The following is an 18068-nucleotide window of genomic DNA, read 5'->3' as shown; positions in this document are numbered from 1 at the left end:
CCCTCACACCCTCACCTGTCAGCGAGGCTTCAGTCCACTGAGAGCTCCTGTGTGTTGAAGGTCCCACCATAACGTGAAGATGACAGCATTCTTCAGCAATAACTTCAGTGAAGACCGCTGGAGGAAGGCAGCGCTGAAGAACGCTTTCTCTCTGCTCGGAAAGCAACGTTTCCAACATTCAGCGGCTTTCTTTCTGCTGGCTGGATCCCTGAAAGATGCTGTTGAGGTACGTTTGCATCTGCTTGTTATAATGTTTTCTGACTTGTTATAATGTTTTCTGAATTGTTATTTTGTTTTCAGAATTGTGATCTGCTTTGCACTTCTCGGCCACCGTAGTTTAGTCTCTTCTCTGAACCCTTCATCTGTCATGATCTCCTGAATCAAGACCATTGTGACTTTTATAGAAGGAAGGTATAATCATCAGAAACCTACTGTCTCTTTTGTCAAAGCGTATTTTGGTCAGTTGATGAGATTCTCATGAGACCTGTCTGATTTTACTCGCTCGATCAGGTTTGTATAGAGAAGATGCAGGACCTTCAGCTGGCTCTGGTGGTCTGTCGGCTGTATGAGTCTGAGTTCGAGATGTCCTGCAGCTACAAGCGAATCCTGCAGAGGCATGTGTTGGGTCAGGACCAGCAGATCGCGGCCCATCAGGACCCTTTCTTACGCAGCATGGCGTACTGGGTCTTAGATGACTACAGCAGGGCTTTGGACACGCTGCTCGAGCCCAATGCAGACACGTCACATGAAGGTGAGAGATGAGACGGATGCTGAGGGGCTTTTCACGCTAGACATCAGAGTTTATTTCCAAGTCAGCTTTATTTCTACAGCGCTTTATACAATACAGATTGTGTCAAAGCAGCTTTACAGTGATAAACAGGAAAATAACAGAATCGATTAAGGAAACTCGTAGGGCTGCTCGATACATTTTGTTTTATTCATGGTCATGATTTCTGCCTCTCTCTCTGCAGCCGGCTGGTTATTTTTCCTGAAAACGACCCGTTATCTTGCATTGCATTGCATTCTGTGTGAAAGCGGTTTTCCGAACTTATGCACCAAGGCACTGATCGGGGTTTGATTTATGTGGATTTGAGTACAGTGATCAAAATAACAGAATCAAAAAATTCTTTAAAATTCTTTAATTATGAAAACATTTCAATTTCAGCTGTACAGAAGACAATAGTGTCATTATTTAGATCAATTCAGATCAAATCAGTTCAATGTTGATTCAGATTTGGTTCAATAACAGTGTCAATGTTGTAAAATTAATCAATTATAAAACGGTTTCAGTATCAGCTGTAAAGCAGCTCTACAGAAGACAATAGAGTCATTATTCAGATCAATTCACTTCTAGTTTTGTTCTCATCTGATAGTGTCTGCGCAGCTAAATCAATAATATTACTGAATATTAAGTGTCTTTCAGACCCCAACTCAGTGGTAGAGATTTTTGTTTTTTGTGCCTCATGTGAATCGGTGTCTTTCAGGAAGCGCCGGATCGTCTCCCAGTAGTCCTGATGTTTTTAACTTCTACACCTACCTCCGCACGCACCCGCTGCTGCTGCGCCGTCACTTCGGCTCCTGTGATAAAGCTAAAGTGGGTCTGACCGCTGAAGGCCGCACCGTCGACTCCATCAGCCTCACAGAGAGGAGGCTCTTCTTCACCGCCGCTTATGCACACTTACAGGCCGGCTGCCCCATGCTGGCTTTAGAGGTGCTCTCCAAAATGCCCAAAGTCGTGAAGCGCTCACAGGCACGAGAGAATTCGCCTGAGACGTCGAGCGAGCACAAAGACCAAGCCTCGGCTCCGTGGCCGGTTCTCAACGGCTTGGAGTCGGTGTCTTCGCTCTTGTCTCCCAGAGAGGACAGCCAGTCGGACTCGGTGCTCAGTTTAGACTGGAGCCAGCCGTCTGTCACCCTGCAGGACGAGCCTCTGGAGTTCAAGTGGGACAGCGATAAAGACGACCCGGACGAGGAAGAATCAGGCCTGGCAATGAAGAGCATCCATCCGGAGAAAGACGACGGCGCTCCGGAAGCGACATCCACCCCCAGGGGTCACGGGTCAGACGATTCGCCCACAATGACCGAGGACATCCTCGCCGCGCAGCTGAAGTTCAGCTCCTGTCTGAAGATCCTCACCACGGAGCTGCGGACGCTGTCCACGGGATACGAGCTGGACGGAGGGAAGCTGCGGCATCAGCTGTGTCACTGGCTGGAGCGAGCTGTGGCGGCGCTGCAGAGATGCTGCGGGTACAACCCCTTCCTCCAGCACCTGCCCGAGGGCATCTCGGCCGACCTGAGCCAGGTGGAGGATCTGGAGGAGCGGGGCGCGGCGGAGCAGGCCCGAGAGCTGCAGCACCGGCGCAGACTGTGGCTGAAGAGGAACCAGCCGCTGCTGCGCATCTTCCTGAGCTACTGCAGCCTACACGGCTCTCACGGAGGAGGACTGGCCTCCGTCAGGATGGAGCTCATTCTGCTGCTGCAGGAGTCCCAGCAGGTAACACGCTCGAGTTAGGCGTCAGATCTTAATATCAGGTGTAGAGACCGCTCTTCTGTTTGAATACTAAAGCCTAACACTGTGTCCTAACTACACGCTCCGCGACGCGCGATAGAAGGTATCTTTTCCATGTTGATCTGAGTTTTTGTCCTAACTAGCCACGACAGCGACACGCGAAATTTCTAAATTGTGACCCTGGACCACAAAACCAGTCATAAGGGTCAATTTTTTAGGACAATATTTGGCTGAGATACAACTATTTGAAAATCTGGAATCTGAGGGTGCAAAAAAATCTAAATATTGAGAAAATCATCTTTAAAGTTGTCCAAATGAAGTTCTTAGCAATGCATATTACTAATCAAAAATTAAGTTTTGATATATTTACGGTAGGAAATTTACTAAATATCTTCATGGAACATGATCTTTACTTAATATCCTAATGATTTTTGGCATAAAAGAAAAATGTATAATTTTGACCCATACAATGTATTGTTGGCTATTGCTACAAATATACCCCAGCGACTTAACACTGCTTTTGTGCTGCAGGGTCACATTTAGCAACAGTTTCTATTTCCGCGACATCGCGGCTGGAACAACAACATACAAACTATAGTGCAGTAGATAATCTCAGGTGATTATGTGCTTTATTCAAAGTTAAACTAATATGAGTTTAAATATAATTTTGTGTGACCTTATAGCCAAACTGAAAGCAACAATAGAGGTATAGTTTACCTCAGATCTTGGAAATAAAGCAAAGATGTCCGTTAAAACTGTGAACTCACTGCGAACCAATGAGTGTATTCCATAACAAAGACGGTATCAGTCACGCAGTATGTACATTTAATGATGTTAAAAAGCTTTAATGTTTATGAATTAGATTATAAACGTATCTATTTCGTTGCGAGTGCTGTGCGCTTCCAGAGAGGCTCCGCCCACACACGCTTCTGATTGGCTGTGATATTTGATTGATTCTGTCGCGTCGCGTCTGGTGTCGACACACAAATTGCTTGTCGCTGGAACCTTGTCGTGTGTAGTTAGGACACGGTGTAAAGGCATTTTCACACTGAGCGTGATGCGAAAAAGCGAGGCGAATCGCCGACGAACGGTGCTTTCACACCAAGCGTGAAACGATTGATCGCCTTCTGCTAATTCACGCCTGCACGCTAGGTGGCGCTGGCCAACAATGCATTTTTCCTCAGTTATGTATCTCGTATATGGATTAAACATCGTCCGCTGCTCAATATACAGCATTAAATTAAGATAAATAAAGGTTTGGTTCTACACCAGAAACACAAACTATCTATAATGCTTACAGTTTTAAAATATACACCAGCTTATCATTTGTCATAAACATGCTTTATTGTTATGAAAATACCATGAGCTGCATAAAACATGTACAGAATATATCGTCACAATCATATGTGACCCGTGCTGGCAAAATGAGTGGGAATGCGCACGGGCTAATTTTGAGCTACAGGCAAAAAAAAAAGTGAAAAATGACGATTTTGAGGTTTTCACAAAAATTAGTTCATTAAGCCCTCGTCTAGTGATCACAATGCTCCAAATAATAATTATAGATGTTTAATTACCTTAATTTGTACGTTTTCTGAGAGGAGTACCTTTTCTCCGCTCGCTTCTCACGCTGACTGTCATCCGATAGCACGCGATCCCGATACATTATACACAGAATTACAGTATTTAATTATTCACACACACATAATCTGTTATGTCTTAAGTGAACGTTTGGGGAAAAACATCTGATGTGTAACATTATATTAGAGTGTAATTAGAGAACCTGTGCGTTTGGCTGTAAGCATTCACGTCAGAACTAGTGTTGCTTTCGTCAACGAAAATTATGACTAAATATCGTCGTCAACTTTCATTGACTAAAACTAGACTAAATGTCATCAGTTTTCGTCGACTAAAACTAGACTAAAATGTCATCTGTTTTCGTCGACTAAAACTAGACGAAAATAGTCGTGGATAATTCTGACTAAAATAAGACTAAAATGCTCGGACTTTTTTAGTTGACTAAAACTTGACTAGACTAAAAAGAGTATGAACGTGACTAAAACTAATAAAAACTAAAATGACAGCTTCACACAAAGACTAGACTAAAACTAAAATTAAAACAGGCCGCCAAAAACAACACTAGTCAGAACTGAAGTATACTTTGGGCTTAACACTCAGCTTTAACAGAATGTGTTCACCTGTTATCATCCGGTCATGAAATTAGTTAAAATTGGCCAAAACTAAGGGGGCATTGACTGAAAACGTTTTATGCATTTTGGCCGTGGCGTTTTGGGGGCCTAAAAACACACATTTTTGAAAGGGGGGTTTCAAGTGAAAGTTTTTGAAAATAATACTGTTATCGTCTGTGTGTGTAAACTATAAAAATGCAAATTTGTGAAAAGGGTGACATTGTGTGCATGCATATTAGTGATCGACCGATATATCGCCAAGGCCGATATATCGGCCGATATTTGGCATTTTTCAAATATCGGCATCGGCCGATAAGTTTTTCTGTTTGGTCGATGCGTTCGAGGCAACACTTTTATTTTGATGGCACAACTGACTTTTATTTTGATGGCACTGAGAGCGGCAGCGCCTGAGCACACAGTGCTCACATTCTCCCTCTTGTTTGCCATCGTCGTTAACAGTTCTGTCTAATACAGATAGAAGTCTGTCTAATAATCCGATAGAACTGTTAAACAAAGGAATTAAAATGTATACAAAAAGTATTATAATGATTGCTTTTATATTATTAGTAATAGAAAGGCAAACATTATAATACTTTCTCGTTTGCCATCAGCATTCAGCAAATACGAATTTACATAATTTATACAAATCTTTGAATGGCTAATGAAAATTTAATTTCACAAACCTTGCAAACTTAGTCGAATCCAGTTGTGAGATCTTGTGAAGTGTGCATGTGACCTGCATGATCGCGTGTTCTCTGCGTGACTTTCGGTCCGTGCAAATTGAATGCTTTAAACATTAAATTCGTGATTTCAAATTATGCTGCGCTTTATGCATTTCATGTCATTTTCAGTGTGTGCTGTATGTAAAATTAGTGTTACCTTGGCTTTATTTAAAAAAATGTATGATTCCCAATGCACACAAACTTCCCAGAATGCTCTGTTGGTTACAGTTTACTTCCTTTTTAATTATATTTTTATTAAATATTTATTTATTTGTGGAAAATACTTTGTCATCTAAAGTATAAGTATGTTTATTTTACAAATGTATTTTTTAATCCATTTTCAAATGATTTCAAATTTCTTAAATATTAATTAAAATAAATACAATTATATCGGCTTTATATCGGCCACCCTGCTTTCCAAAATATCGGCATCGGCTGTCAAAAAACCAATATCAGTCGACCACTAATGCATATATAACATGTTCAGTCTTTAGGCATGCACAAGTTTCTTTTACAAAGTGATGTTGGCAGCTGCTGGCCTGGCATGCATAATACACCGCTTTTAGTTGTATTTGTGGACTTGAAACTTTCCAAAAATGCAAAAGGAATACTTTTCTGTAGGGCTGCCCTCGACCAAAGATTTTTCTAGTCGACCAATAGTTGTTCATTTTAAGCGATTAGTCGACTAATCGTGCATTTATATTAATAAACCATGTAATTCGTAATAATGAGCCTTTAATTGCCTATAGCCTATCAGCGCTCAAGCGCACGCATAAAACTTCCAACAGCACACCGCAGAAGAAAGGCGTCAGGGAAAAAACAGCAAGGCCGCCTTAACATTCTAATTATTAATTGATAAACTAGTGTTTTCTGTATTTTCGGCGGCAGTGATGAAGTCGACGACACTGACTCATCTCCACAGTGGACGTGCACGTTTCATACGATTACATAATCTGAAAATATTTGTTTTCCATTTGAATTGGTTCATTAAAAAAGAAGATATTTCGCTTTCTATAGATGTGTTTTTCATGTCTGTGAGGCAAGCACAGAGTTTCGGTTCGCTTAAGTTCACAGACACCGAGACGGCAGAAAGCCCACCCTGTTTGCTCTCATTATTTTACAAAAGCACAACGTTCTGTTGTTTTTGCGAGTGCACACAAATAAAAGTAGACCTTTTACAGATTCGAAAGATGGATTATTTTAAGTTAATGCAAATGATCGCACCGAGTGAGCTTGCTACTATTCAGCTTCCACACTTGAACAGCGCACGTTTTTCTAGGTTAACGTTAAACTTGCATGTTTCACTTGATAAGCCACATTTGAGGTCGATCAACGAAATGAACGTTTGCATGTCCTGCCCGATGTATTAATTACCACACAGACCAGCTGTTAATGATCTGTCCGTCATGGACTACGTGACTTCGCCACTCCCTGTGGATTTTTTTCCCCCTGCGACTAATAAAATTGATCGACTAAGCCTCTTCTTGTCGACTATTACTGGGCAGCCCTGATTGTCTGTTTTGTAGTGCATCACTGTCATGTAAATATACCCATTGTGATGTTTTATGTGAACGTTTCTGATCTGGTTTTGAGTGCCGAGTTCAGGGTTTGCTCAGTTCCTGATGCTCTGAGGCTTCAAACACACTCTCTCTCTCTCTCTCTCTCACACACACACACACACACACACACACACACACACACACACACACACACTGCCTATACCAGCACATGCTCATTTTCTGTTGTTTCTGTCTCCTGGCTGCAGCTGTTGAGCTGATGTCTGGCGCTGTGCATTATTTCATTTGCCTGTGTGAATCATCATTGTGTTTCTCATCAGGACGACAGTCTGCAGATCTCCACTCCCGATCCGCAGCACCTGTCTGTTCCTCTTTTCCTGGCGTGGACCGCCAGCTCCAAAACAGTGGTGGCCAATCCCATAGTGCACCTGACCAACCTCACGCATGACATACTGCACACCATCAACGCTCTGGACGCGCCTCCGCACCCGGATGTCGTCAGCAACGAGGTGAAGCGTGGCTCATCAGAACGAGGTGTCGTTACTGTCGTGATTCGTCCTCTAACGCGTCTTCCTTCTGTCTCAGATCTATGTGATGCACACGCTAGCCGCTTCCCTCTCCGCCTGCATCTATCAGTGTCTCTGTGATGGACACAGCTACAGGTGAGTGTGTCTGTCAGCCTCACGATGACCCCGTGACCTCTGCCCTCATCACTGATTTGATTCTTTGTTACAGAACGTTTCTCTTCATTTGCTGATCTTGTAATCGTTCGGTCTGATAATGAGCGGATGACTCATGAATGTGATGCGTGGCTTTTCTAGAGACAGCAGATTCTGCTCAGATGAATGTGGCCTTTGTGTGGGTCCTTTTGCACATTCATACTCCGTCACGGCAGATTAAATGTGTTTATCAGCCCAAACGTGTTAGAACAGAAGCCTGGATGATTAAAGGGATATTGCGCCCAAAAATGAAAATTACCCCATGATTTACTCACCCTCAAGCTATCCTAGGTGTGCATGACTTTCTTCTTTCAGATGAATCCAATCAGAGTTATATTAAAAAATGTCCTGGCTCTTCCAAGATTTATAATGGCAGTGAATGGGTGTTATTTGTCAATAGTCCAAAAGAAGTCCAATAAAGTGCATCCATCCATCAGTAAAAGTGTCTCACACGGCTCCGGGGGGTGAATAAAGGCCTCCTGAAGCGAATCGATGCGTTTGTGTAAGAAAAATATCCATATCTAAAACTTTATAAACCGTAATCTAATCTCTTGCTTCCGCTAACTGTCGTACGCGTGTTCATTCCGGATGATGACGTAGGATGTAGCATAAGCTCCGGTGAGAATATGCTAGTCTCGCGAGAACCGACATAGTTTACAGGAGCAAAGGAAGCAAAGTTTCCTTACTTTAGCAAAGGAAAACCAGTCTCCTCTTGGCTTACAAATTTAAATATGATATTAAACAGGTATTACTGTGTTTTATTTTAAATAACTATTTAAATATGAAATTATTATTTTTTTAAATGGAATAATACTCTAAATATGAAAGTAAAATCTCCAGTAGGTGGCAGCGATGAGTGAGTCATTCAGTCAATCATTCAACCGATTCGTTCAAACGCTGATTCATTCAGATACAAAGCAAGTTTCACTGAGTCATTGACTCGTTCGATGTGTTCAAATGCTGATTCATTCAGATACGATGCAAGTTTCACTGAGTCATTGACTCATTCGATTCATTCAAACGCTGATTCATTCAGATACGAAGCAAGTTTCACGGAGTCATTGACTCATTCAATTCGTTCAAACACTGATTCATTCAGATATGAAGCAAGTTTCACGGAGTCATTGACTCATTCAATTCGTTCAAACACTGATTCATTCAGATATGAAGCAAGTTTCACGGAGTCATTGACTCATTCAATTCGTTCAAACACTGATTCATTCAGATATGAAGCAAGTTTCACGGAGTCATTGACTCATTCGATTCGTTCAAACACTGATTCATTCAGATATGAAGCAAGTTTCACGGAGTCATTGACTCATTCGATTTGTTTAAACGCTGATTCATTCAGATACGAAGCAAGTTTCACTGAGTCATTGACTCATTCGATTCGTTCAAACGCTGATTCATTCAGATACGAAGCAAGTTTCACGGAGTGATTGACTCATTCGATTCGTTCAAACGCTGATTCATTCAGATACGAAGCAAGTTTTACGGAGTCATTGACTCATTCGATTCGTTCAAACCCATGGATTCATTCAGTAAGGAATCACCGGAGACGCTCAACAGGTCTGCTGTGGCTCTGATTGGAACTCTATTCATTTGTGAAACTGAACAGAAACAGACAATATTGAGTCTAAAACACAATATGAACTTCTTGTTTACTGAACTATTGTATAAATCACTATCACATTTTGATAGTGCACACAGCTCTCTTGCTGGTGTGATATTGCTAAACTATATCATATGATATAAATATAAGAGATTGATTTTAGGCTGATCAGTGCATTCTAATAGGCTTCATGACGCAGTCAGTCCTGCATCAATGTAAGAAGACGGACAGGTCTGCGTTAAATGTTTTTTCCATAATTAATCGCACCAAATGAACATAGACCTAATTCTAATATGCATGTTTTTCCTCAGCCATGTGAATCCGTTCACGGGCATCACCTACCAGAGCGTCCTGCTTACCCATCAGCCCCCGGTGAGGAGCGTCAGCATCGAGGAGGCCATCCTGCCCAACACCTCTCCTGCGCAGTGGCCTGGTAAAGCACCGTGACCTCTGACCTCTGACCCCTGAGCTCATCCTCAGACTCCAGACTCACCTGTGTGTCTGTGCAGGTGTGAGCGTCCTGATGCGGCTGCTGAGCGCGTCCGGAGACGAGAACCAGCCCGGTCTGCCTGTGCTCCTGTGTGAGATCCTGACCGCCGTCTTCCTCAGCCTCTTCGTCCACGGTCTGGCCACTCACTCCAGCCACGAGCTCTTCTGCATCGTCGCTCACCCGCTCAACAGCAGGCTGTGGGTGTCTGTGTTCGGCGGTGGCGCTCGTGTTCCTGTGCCGGAGAAGCCCAGCGCACACACAGGTTCTGCTCTCCTCATGCTGCTGTTCATCTGTCATCTCTCCTAATTAATCACGGCTTTATTTGTGCCAGAACAAGATGGATTCAGCATCTAGTGTAATGAGTCTCACCTCACAAGCCTTCATGAGGTCAAAGGGAAATATCTTGAATAAGTACAGCTGCAGAATCTCCAAAATTCTTGGTCAGGATTGTGTCACAGTATCTCGGTATTATTTGAAATCAGCAACACAATCTGACAGCAGTGGTTGTTAACCTTTGAACCTTATGAACGTTTCTCTCAGTTATTGTGCGCGATGTCATCTCACAGACTCTGAAGCGTCTGTCACAGCAAATCAACACATGCTGTTGTGAATAATTAAGCGAAGCGTCTTCTCATAGGATAAGAACACACAGTCTCATGAATAATTCAATAGACACCGACGCGTCATCGATGTACTATTAGTCCTTTGCCGCGTCACAAATTGTGACGTCAACATGATGTAGATTTTAAACCCGGAAGATGAAAATAGCGCAAAAAAGCTTAAAATTAACCAGTTTTCTCCAACAGTTAAAATTATCGGATGCTAACATTGTCTTCTATGATGTGCAACACAAACACCTCTGCTAAAATCTCAGAAAAAGTAGTCTGGGGTTTCATGACCCTTTAATGTTGCAATTTTATGATTTAATTCATTTTTAATAAGTGTTTTATTTTTATTTTTTTATTTCAAAATTGTGTATTTCAATTTCACATTTTTGTGATTTAATTCATTTTTAATAAGTGTTTTATTTGTATGTTTTATTTTAAAATTATGTTTTTAAATTTCGCATTTTTGTGATTTAATTCATTTTTAATAAGTGTTTTATTTGGATTTTTTTATTTTAAAATTAATTATTATTTAGCATTTTTATTATTTAATTCATTTTTAGCAAGTGTTACATTTAGATTTGTTTTTATTTTAAAATTATTTACTTATTATTTTACATTTTAATGATTTATTACATTTTTTAGTTAATGATTTTTTTGTTTGTTTCTTTTTTTAAATCTAATATTTTTTTATTTTAATTTGACATTTTTATTAATTATTAGCTTCTTCTCAGTTCAAAAACCCTTGTCTGGGGAAGCCCTGAAACAAATGAATCTAAACAGTGATTGTGCCGTGTTCAGCTCCAGAGCTATTAAAGCGTTCTGTTGTGTTTGAGTGAATTTATGGCATCTTGCTCACTATTATCTGCTGTTTATTTGTGTGTTAGTGGAAGATGTGGAGCGGAAGCAGCGGCGTTCCCGGCTGAGCTCATCACGCAGTAACTCCAGAGACGTTCCCGACAGTCCCAGACCCGTGGTGATGGAGCCGGACACATCCGTCTGTAAAGAGCGTTTCGTGCCGCCTGAGCTCAGCATCTGGGATTATTTAATCGCAAAGGTTTTCTTTAATTCTTCAGCTCGCAGTAGTTTGATACTGTTGTGTTTGTGAACTCATGTGTGTGTCCTGCGTGAAGCCATACCTGCCTCCGTCTGCCAGCCGAGTGGAGTACGACTCTGAGGAGAGCCAGGGCAGTGAGGACGAGGAGGATGATGACGAAGGAGATCCCAGCTCTCCGCTGGCAGAGCATTCCAGCAATAGCTCGTACAGGTGAGCCGTGAGCCGCGTGATGAGCTGCACCTGTGCTGTGATGATGATGATGATGTGTGATGGTGATGTTCCCTGCAGCTGGTGTCTGATGCGCTTGGCCATGGTGCAGATGGTTCTGTTCAACCTCAAGACCTTCTACCCGATGGCGGGTCACGACCTCTTAGGTAACGAGCCGTTACGGCTGCAGCACACGTATGATGTGTGTGTGTGTAAACGTGTGTGTGTGTGTGTGTGTGTGTGTCAGATCTGCCCGTGTGCTCGCCGCTCTGTCACGCCGCTCTCAAGACGCTCCAGCGCTGGGAGCAGCTGCTTCTCAAGAGGCTGGAGATTTCCGGAGGTCCTCCGTCGAGGTTCATCTGCACGCAGCTGCTGGAGGAGAGCGTGTCGTCGGGTCCGGCTCTGCTGAGGCACAAAGCACTGTTCGAGCCCTCCAACACACCCTTCAGGTGCGGCAGACTCATCACACGCACTTATGCAACCCAAAGCACTCGGCTGAAACAGCAGGTTTTGGTTTTGTAGGGCTGAAATCATCGACTGAAACAGTGACTTTAATTGGTGTTTCTCCAATGGTGCGTTTTGATTTCTCATTTTTAATCTAGAATTTTTTATTTTTTTAAACATGGTAATCAGAAGCACAGAATTCTTTCATCTGTGCTTCACTGAACGTCCAGTAATCACAGTAATCTTTGTGATTTGTTACCAGTGTTGGGGAGTAGCTAGCTACAAGTAGCGACGCTACTTTTAAAACAGTGTAGCTTTTCCTGTCGCTAACTACTTTTTCCAGCGAGTAGCTGTGTAGCGCGACCAAACGCTACATTCTGTTTTGCGTTCTGACGAGTCACGAGCCTATAATGCATTGAAGCAGTGCAATACAGTTTCAGAGTAGCTTCCCCAACACTGTTTGTTACTTTTGATTTGAAACAAAGCCTCAGCTTTCAAATTCGGTTGATATTATCAGGAAATGTAATCAATAAATGTGTTTTTGTGGCTCTTTAATGTGTGCTGACAGAAGCTCTTTCTACTACTAGTTACGGCACCAAAACAAGCTTTTATTACAGCTGCTGTTTATATTTCGACTAGTGATGCGCCGAATTGAAAATTCTGGAACAAAACTGAAAATTCAGGATGCACCCAAAACTTTTTTTTTTTCAAAAACTTATTTAAGAATATTTTTTGTATAATTGTATTAATACTATTTTTTTATTAATTTTACCTAAGCAACTAAATTTTAATTTTTGGAAAATAAAATAAATGTTATTTAATAATCAGTTACTTATTCAGATTTATTAAAAAAAAAAAAAAATTGCACGAAAGTCAGTTTTTATGTGAATTATGTTTCTACTCGTTTGTTGGTGAACTATAAACTTTTAAACAATGACTGTAATAATTTCTTTTCAAGAGAGATTTATTCAAACATGCATTAAATAATGAAGACATCACTAGCAGGTTAATTAAAAGTATAATGAATATGTAATACAGTGCTTTTATTTATTAAATTCAATTCAAGTTATTTGTATAGCGCTTTTCACGATGTAAAATTTTGCCAGGTAATGTTTTAGAATTTTTATCACGTTAATGTAAAAAGTTTGTGTGATATAACTTGTGTTTGTTTGTTTGCTGGTTTTTATTGTATTTGTTTTTAATTGTTTTTGACATGAAAATAGCCTTTGATGCTGACATGGCATTAAATAAATATATACTACACGATGCAAATCGTTGCAATGCAGCTTTACAGAAAATTAAAGTTTCTACATTATATTTAGCAATATTTAGTCATTTATAAAAATGCTGCTATCTAGTTTTTTTCCTCTTCTAGCTGACTAACGAGATATGCTCATTAAATGGCTTTTCTTCAATGACCTTTTTTTTCCCAAAACCAAATTTTACGCTGAAATTACCCTAATTTCAACAACAAAATGGACTAGAAACATAATTCATAATTAAAATAGTGACACAAAAACTGTCTTATGTACAATTTAAATGTGTACATTTGCTTAATTAATTGATTATGAAATAACCTCTATTTTCAGTAAGTGCCTCCTGAACTGTCACTAGTTTTGTGACGAGTGTGATTCCGCTCTCAGGTCTCGCCGGCGCTCCGCTCTTCCCGTCAGACGGCTGTGGCAGTATCTGGTCAAACAGGAGGAGGTTCAGGAGATGTTCATACGCAACATCTTCACCAAGAAACGCGATCCGAACGAGGTACTTGTGTCTGTTTATCATCAGCTGCTCGTTTGCACGCCTTCTGATTGTGTTTTAACAGCCACCCCGCTCTGTCGAGTCATTAATATGGTGTTGCACTTGTGTTAATTGAAGATGTTTGTAATTAACCGTCTAATCGTGGCCTGTGATTGACCTGCATGTTTGAATCAGGAGACTGATGGTGTGCCGCTGGACTCCACACACAACCAGGTATCTAACAGAGCTTCTGCTCCTTCATCTTCATCATCATCGTCCAGCCGTGAGGCTCTTTAAGATGCACGATTACCTGCAAATCAACATGAAATCACAGCTGACTGTAATTTATATTCCTGCTCTGATTCACCTCTGCTTGTTGATGTAAAGCATGCACACTGAGCATTAGTGAATGACGTTTATTCTCCTCAAGCACTGAGAGGCCTTTTAAAGAGTCAGCATCAGGGACGTAACGATTCACTCAACTCACGACGCCATACTGATTCACAATATGATATTCTCACGATTTTTAACAAAATTGAAGGCAAATTATAAAAGGAAAAGGTGTCCTTTTTTATATCTCAGACAAAATGCTGCACGTTTCTTTGTGAAATTGAAATACACTGCTGTTCAAAAGTTTGGGGTCTGTAAGACTTGTAATGTTTTTTAAAGAAGCCTCTTCTGTTCATCAAGGCTGCATAAAAATACAGCAAAAGCAGTAAAAATGTGAAATATTATTAGAATGTAAAACAGCTGTTTTCTGTGTGAATATGTGTTAAACTGTAATTTATTTCTGTGATGCGCAGCTGTATTTTCAGCATCATTACTCCAGTCTTCAGTGTCACATGATCTTCAGAAATCATAATAATATGCTGCTCGAGAAACATTTCTGATTATTATCAATGTTGAGAACAGTTGTGCTGCACAATATTTTAGTGGAAACTGTGATGCTTTTTTCAGGATTATTTGATGAATAAAGTTAAAAAGAGCAGCATTTATTCAAAATAGAAATCTTTTGTAACAATATACACTACAGTTCAAAAGTTTGGGGTCAGCAGATTTTTTTCTTTTTATTTATTTGAAAGAAATGAATGCTTTTATTAAGCGAAGATGTGTTAAAATTATAAAAAGTGACAGTAAAGACTTATATTGTTAGAAAATATTTCTATTTTGAATAAATGCTGTTCTTTTTAACTTTTTATTCATCAAATAATCCTGAAAAAGTATCACAGGTTCCAAAAAAAATTTTAAGCAGCACAACAAAAAATACATCAGCATATTAGAATGATTTCTGAAGATCATGTGACACTGAAGACTGGAGTAATGATGCTGAAAATACAGCTTTGATCACAGGAATAAATTACAGTTTAAAGTATATTAAAATAGAACACTGTTATTTTAAATGGTAATACTTTTTCACAATATTCCAGTTTTTTCTGTATTTTTTATCAAATAAATGCAGCCTTGATGAGCAGAAGAGACTTCTTTAAAAACATTACAAATCTTACTGATCCCAAACTTTTGAACGGGAGTGTATGTCAACTAACTAAACTAGAATTTTAAAACAAATCCCAAATCAAATGAATAAATAATACAAATAAAAATAAATCTCTTAATGTAATGTACTCTCTTCATTTAAAAGTAGAGGAAACCACTGCATTTTAATCATGATCCAAACAAAGATGCTGCATACATGAGCAGATTCTGATTTAAATTAGATTGAATAAGTTAGAAATTTGAAGCAAAACAGAATGATTAGACTTTAGCTTTATGAAACTATTCTACATAAATCATATCTGAGCGAGACCGAAACAGCAGAAGCTCTGAATGAGACGCAGTTTCACTCTCTGACAGCAGGAGGCGCTCATGCAGCAGCAGATACAGCGTTTCCTTGGTTACCGCTGTAAACACAGCAGCTGCGCTTATAAACACTGCATTAATATGCATTACAGAGACCAGATGAGACGAAAACACCATCTAACCTTTCCTGCAGACAGTCAGTTCTCCTCAGAGACACATTCATATAAACCCCGACTGTATCGCCTTTCCTTTAACATCTCAACCCACATCAATCCTCACTTATCGATTTTCAACTGGTGCATCATTGCATCCCTAGTCAGGATAAATGTCTGAATAATAAAGATGATAAGTGGTGAGTGTTTGTGCAGATCGAGGCCGACCTGGGGTTTCCTGGAGGAAAGGCTCGCATCATCCATAAGGAGTCTGACATCATCACGGCGTTCGCCATCAATAAGGTGCTGTGACGTGCTGCGGCTGTGCTTGCGTGTGATCTGTGACGCGCCGCATGTAAGCAGCCTCTCTCTGTCTTCCAGGCCAATCGCAACTGTTTAGTGATCGCCTCCAGCCACGACATCCAGGAGCTGGATGTGTCCTACATCCTCGCCTCGCAGATCCTGACCTGGGTCGATGATGAGAACGAGGCCGAGGTCAAAGGGTGAGCTCCGCATTCGAGTACAGTCATCCTGCCTTAGCAAGTCAAGTCAGCTTTATTTCTATAGCGCGTTATACAATACTGATTGTGTCAAAGCAGCTTCACAGAGTCAAACAGGAAAATAGTTTGTCAGTAATGCACAAGGACAATAACAAAGAGTCATTTTCCAGCTAAAAACTGCAATGCAACGTCGTAGAACTCACTCTTAAAGGGACAGTTCTGCCAAAAATGTCCTAATTTACTCACCTTCATGTCGTTTTAAACCTGTATGAGTTTCTTTCTTCTGCTGAACACAATAGAAGATATTTTGAAGAATGTATACAGTTGGCGGTAGCCATCGACTTCCATAGTATGAAAAAACACTGGAAGTAGTGTTAATTTTGTCAGCCGTCTTAGTTTTCGTCATACTTTTAACGAAATTAACACTTAAGTGGAAGTCGATGGCTACCGGCAGCTGTTTGGTTCCCAACATCATGCTGCAGTGTTGTTCTCGAGTAAACACTCACATTTACTGTCAGCTGGAGTTCCTGAGAGGAAGTGTGTGTGATCATGTGATGTGCTTGTGTTGTTTGGCAGGACGGATGACTTCCTGGTGGTTCACGCTCGGGACGACTTCAGCGTGCTTCACGGCAGCACACCCTACACCCACAGCAGCCCCGGGACACCCATCAACATGCCCTGGCTGGGGGGCCTGCAGACGGGCCGAGGAGCCGCCGTAGTGAGCAGCGCTAGCAACACTCAATCTGTCCCGCTCCGGACACGCTAACACTCAGTCACGCTCTTCTGTGTTCTCGCAGCTCATCAAACGCAACATCAACAACGTGAGGCGGATGACGTCACACCCCACGCTGCCCTACTGTGAGTGCCTGCATCCACACCCGCTTACACACCGCTCACTCTAACTAACAACATATGTGACCCTGGAGCACAAAACCTGTCATAAGGGTCAATTTTTCGAAATTGAGATTTATACATTATCTGAAAGCTGAATAAACTATCTTTCCATTGATGTATGGTTTGTTAGGATAGGACAATATTTGGCCGAGATACAACTATTTGAAAATCTGGAATCTGAGGGTGCAAAAAAATCTAAATATTGAGAAAATCATCTTTAAAGTTGTCCAAATGAAGTTCTTAGCAATGCATATTACTAATCAAAAATTAAGTTTTGATATATTTACGGTAGGAAATTTACTAAATATCTTCATGGAACATGATCTTTACTTAATATCCTAATGATTTTTGGCATAAAAGAAAAATGTATAATTTTGACCCATACAATGTATTGTTGGCTATTGCTACAAATATACCCCAGCGACTTAAGCCTGCTTTTGTGCTGCAGAGTCTCACATACGTGTCATTTTTGTCAGATTCCTCTGTTTATAAAGCATGTTTAGTTGCTTTAAATGCCACTAGGCTCAGAAAGATCTCAGTGAATGTTTTCAGAAACGTTTCATCAGGAATAATCGTAAATTGTTTATCAAATATTGAAATGAAAGATCATCAGTAATGATGTGAGTGGGTCGTCAGTGGCTGTTTTTCATTACTACTGTTTGTTTATTTTAAAATACATTGATCTTGCTATGAAAACAGCCATAGATGCTGATATGACAATAAAAACATTAAGTATTTGAAATAAAATAAACATTAATTGAAATAAAATGCTAGTTGCCAAGGTGACATCTCTCAACTTTATGTACTAAAATAACTTAAATTAATAAATAAAAATAGACATATTTAAAACAAAAACTAATAAAAATGACAAAAACATGCAACAAACGTGTGTGTGTGTGTGTGTGTGTGTGTGTGTTTGT

General features: G+C 40.5%; 1 protein-coding gene across 1 annotated transcript in view; it reads left to right on the top strand.

Moving 5' to 3' along the window:
• The window catches only part of LOC107704574 (dmX-like protein 1), a gene marked incomplete at its 5' end in the record, with an annotated part of 28015 nt that overhangs the window by 2743 nt on the left and 7204 nt on the right, over window positions 1–18068 (top strand). Inside the window, 17 exons of the mRNA XM_016507530.1 lie at window positions 61–226; window positions 511–751; window positions 1485–2494; window positions 7255–7443; window positions 7520–7596; window positions 9577–9698; window positions 9775–10017; window positions 11248–11417; window positions 11494–11627; window positions 11706–11791; window positions 11872–12073; window positions 13712–13829; window positions 14001–14039; window positions 15971–16057; window positions 16136–16257; window positions 16831–16972; window positions 17052–17112. Coding sequence (XP_016363016.1) covers window positions 61–226; window positions 511–751; window positions 1485–2494; window positions 7255–7443; window positions 7520–7596; window positions 9577–9698; window positions 9775–10017; window positions 11248–11417; window positions 11494–11627; window positions 11706–11791; window positions 11872–12073; window positions 13712–13829; window positions 14001–14039; window positions 15971–16057; window positions 16136–16257; window positions 16831–16972; window positions 17052–17112 — 3209 coding nt within the window. The remainder of the gene's footprint in view (window positions 1–60; window positions 227–510; window positions 752–1484; window positions 2495–7254; window positions 7444–7519; window positions 7597–9576; window positions 9699–9774; window positions 10018–11247; window positions 11418–11493; window positions 11628–11705; window positions 11792–11871; window positions 12074–13711; window positions 13830–14000; window positions 14040–15970; window positions 16058–16135; window positions 16258–16830; window positions 16973–17051; window positions 17113–18068) is intronic.

The sequence above is a fragment of the Sinocyclocheilus anshuiensis genome, unplaced genomic scaffold, assembly GCF_001515605.1.
Source record: "Sinocyclocheilus anshuiensis isolate Anshui unplaced genomic scaffold, SAMN03320099.WGS_v1.1 scaffold1614, whole genome shotgun sequence".
Taxonomy (NCBI): Eukaryota; Metazoa; Chordata; class Actinopteri; order Cypriniformes; family Cyprinidae; genus Sinocyclocheilus; species Sinocyclocheilus anshuiensis.
Note: the sequence above shows the minus strand (reverse complement) of the source record. Positions and strands in the feature narration are given on the sequence as shown.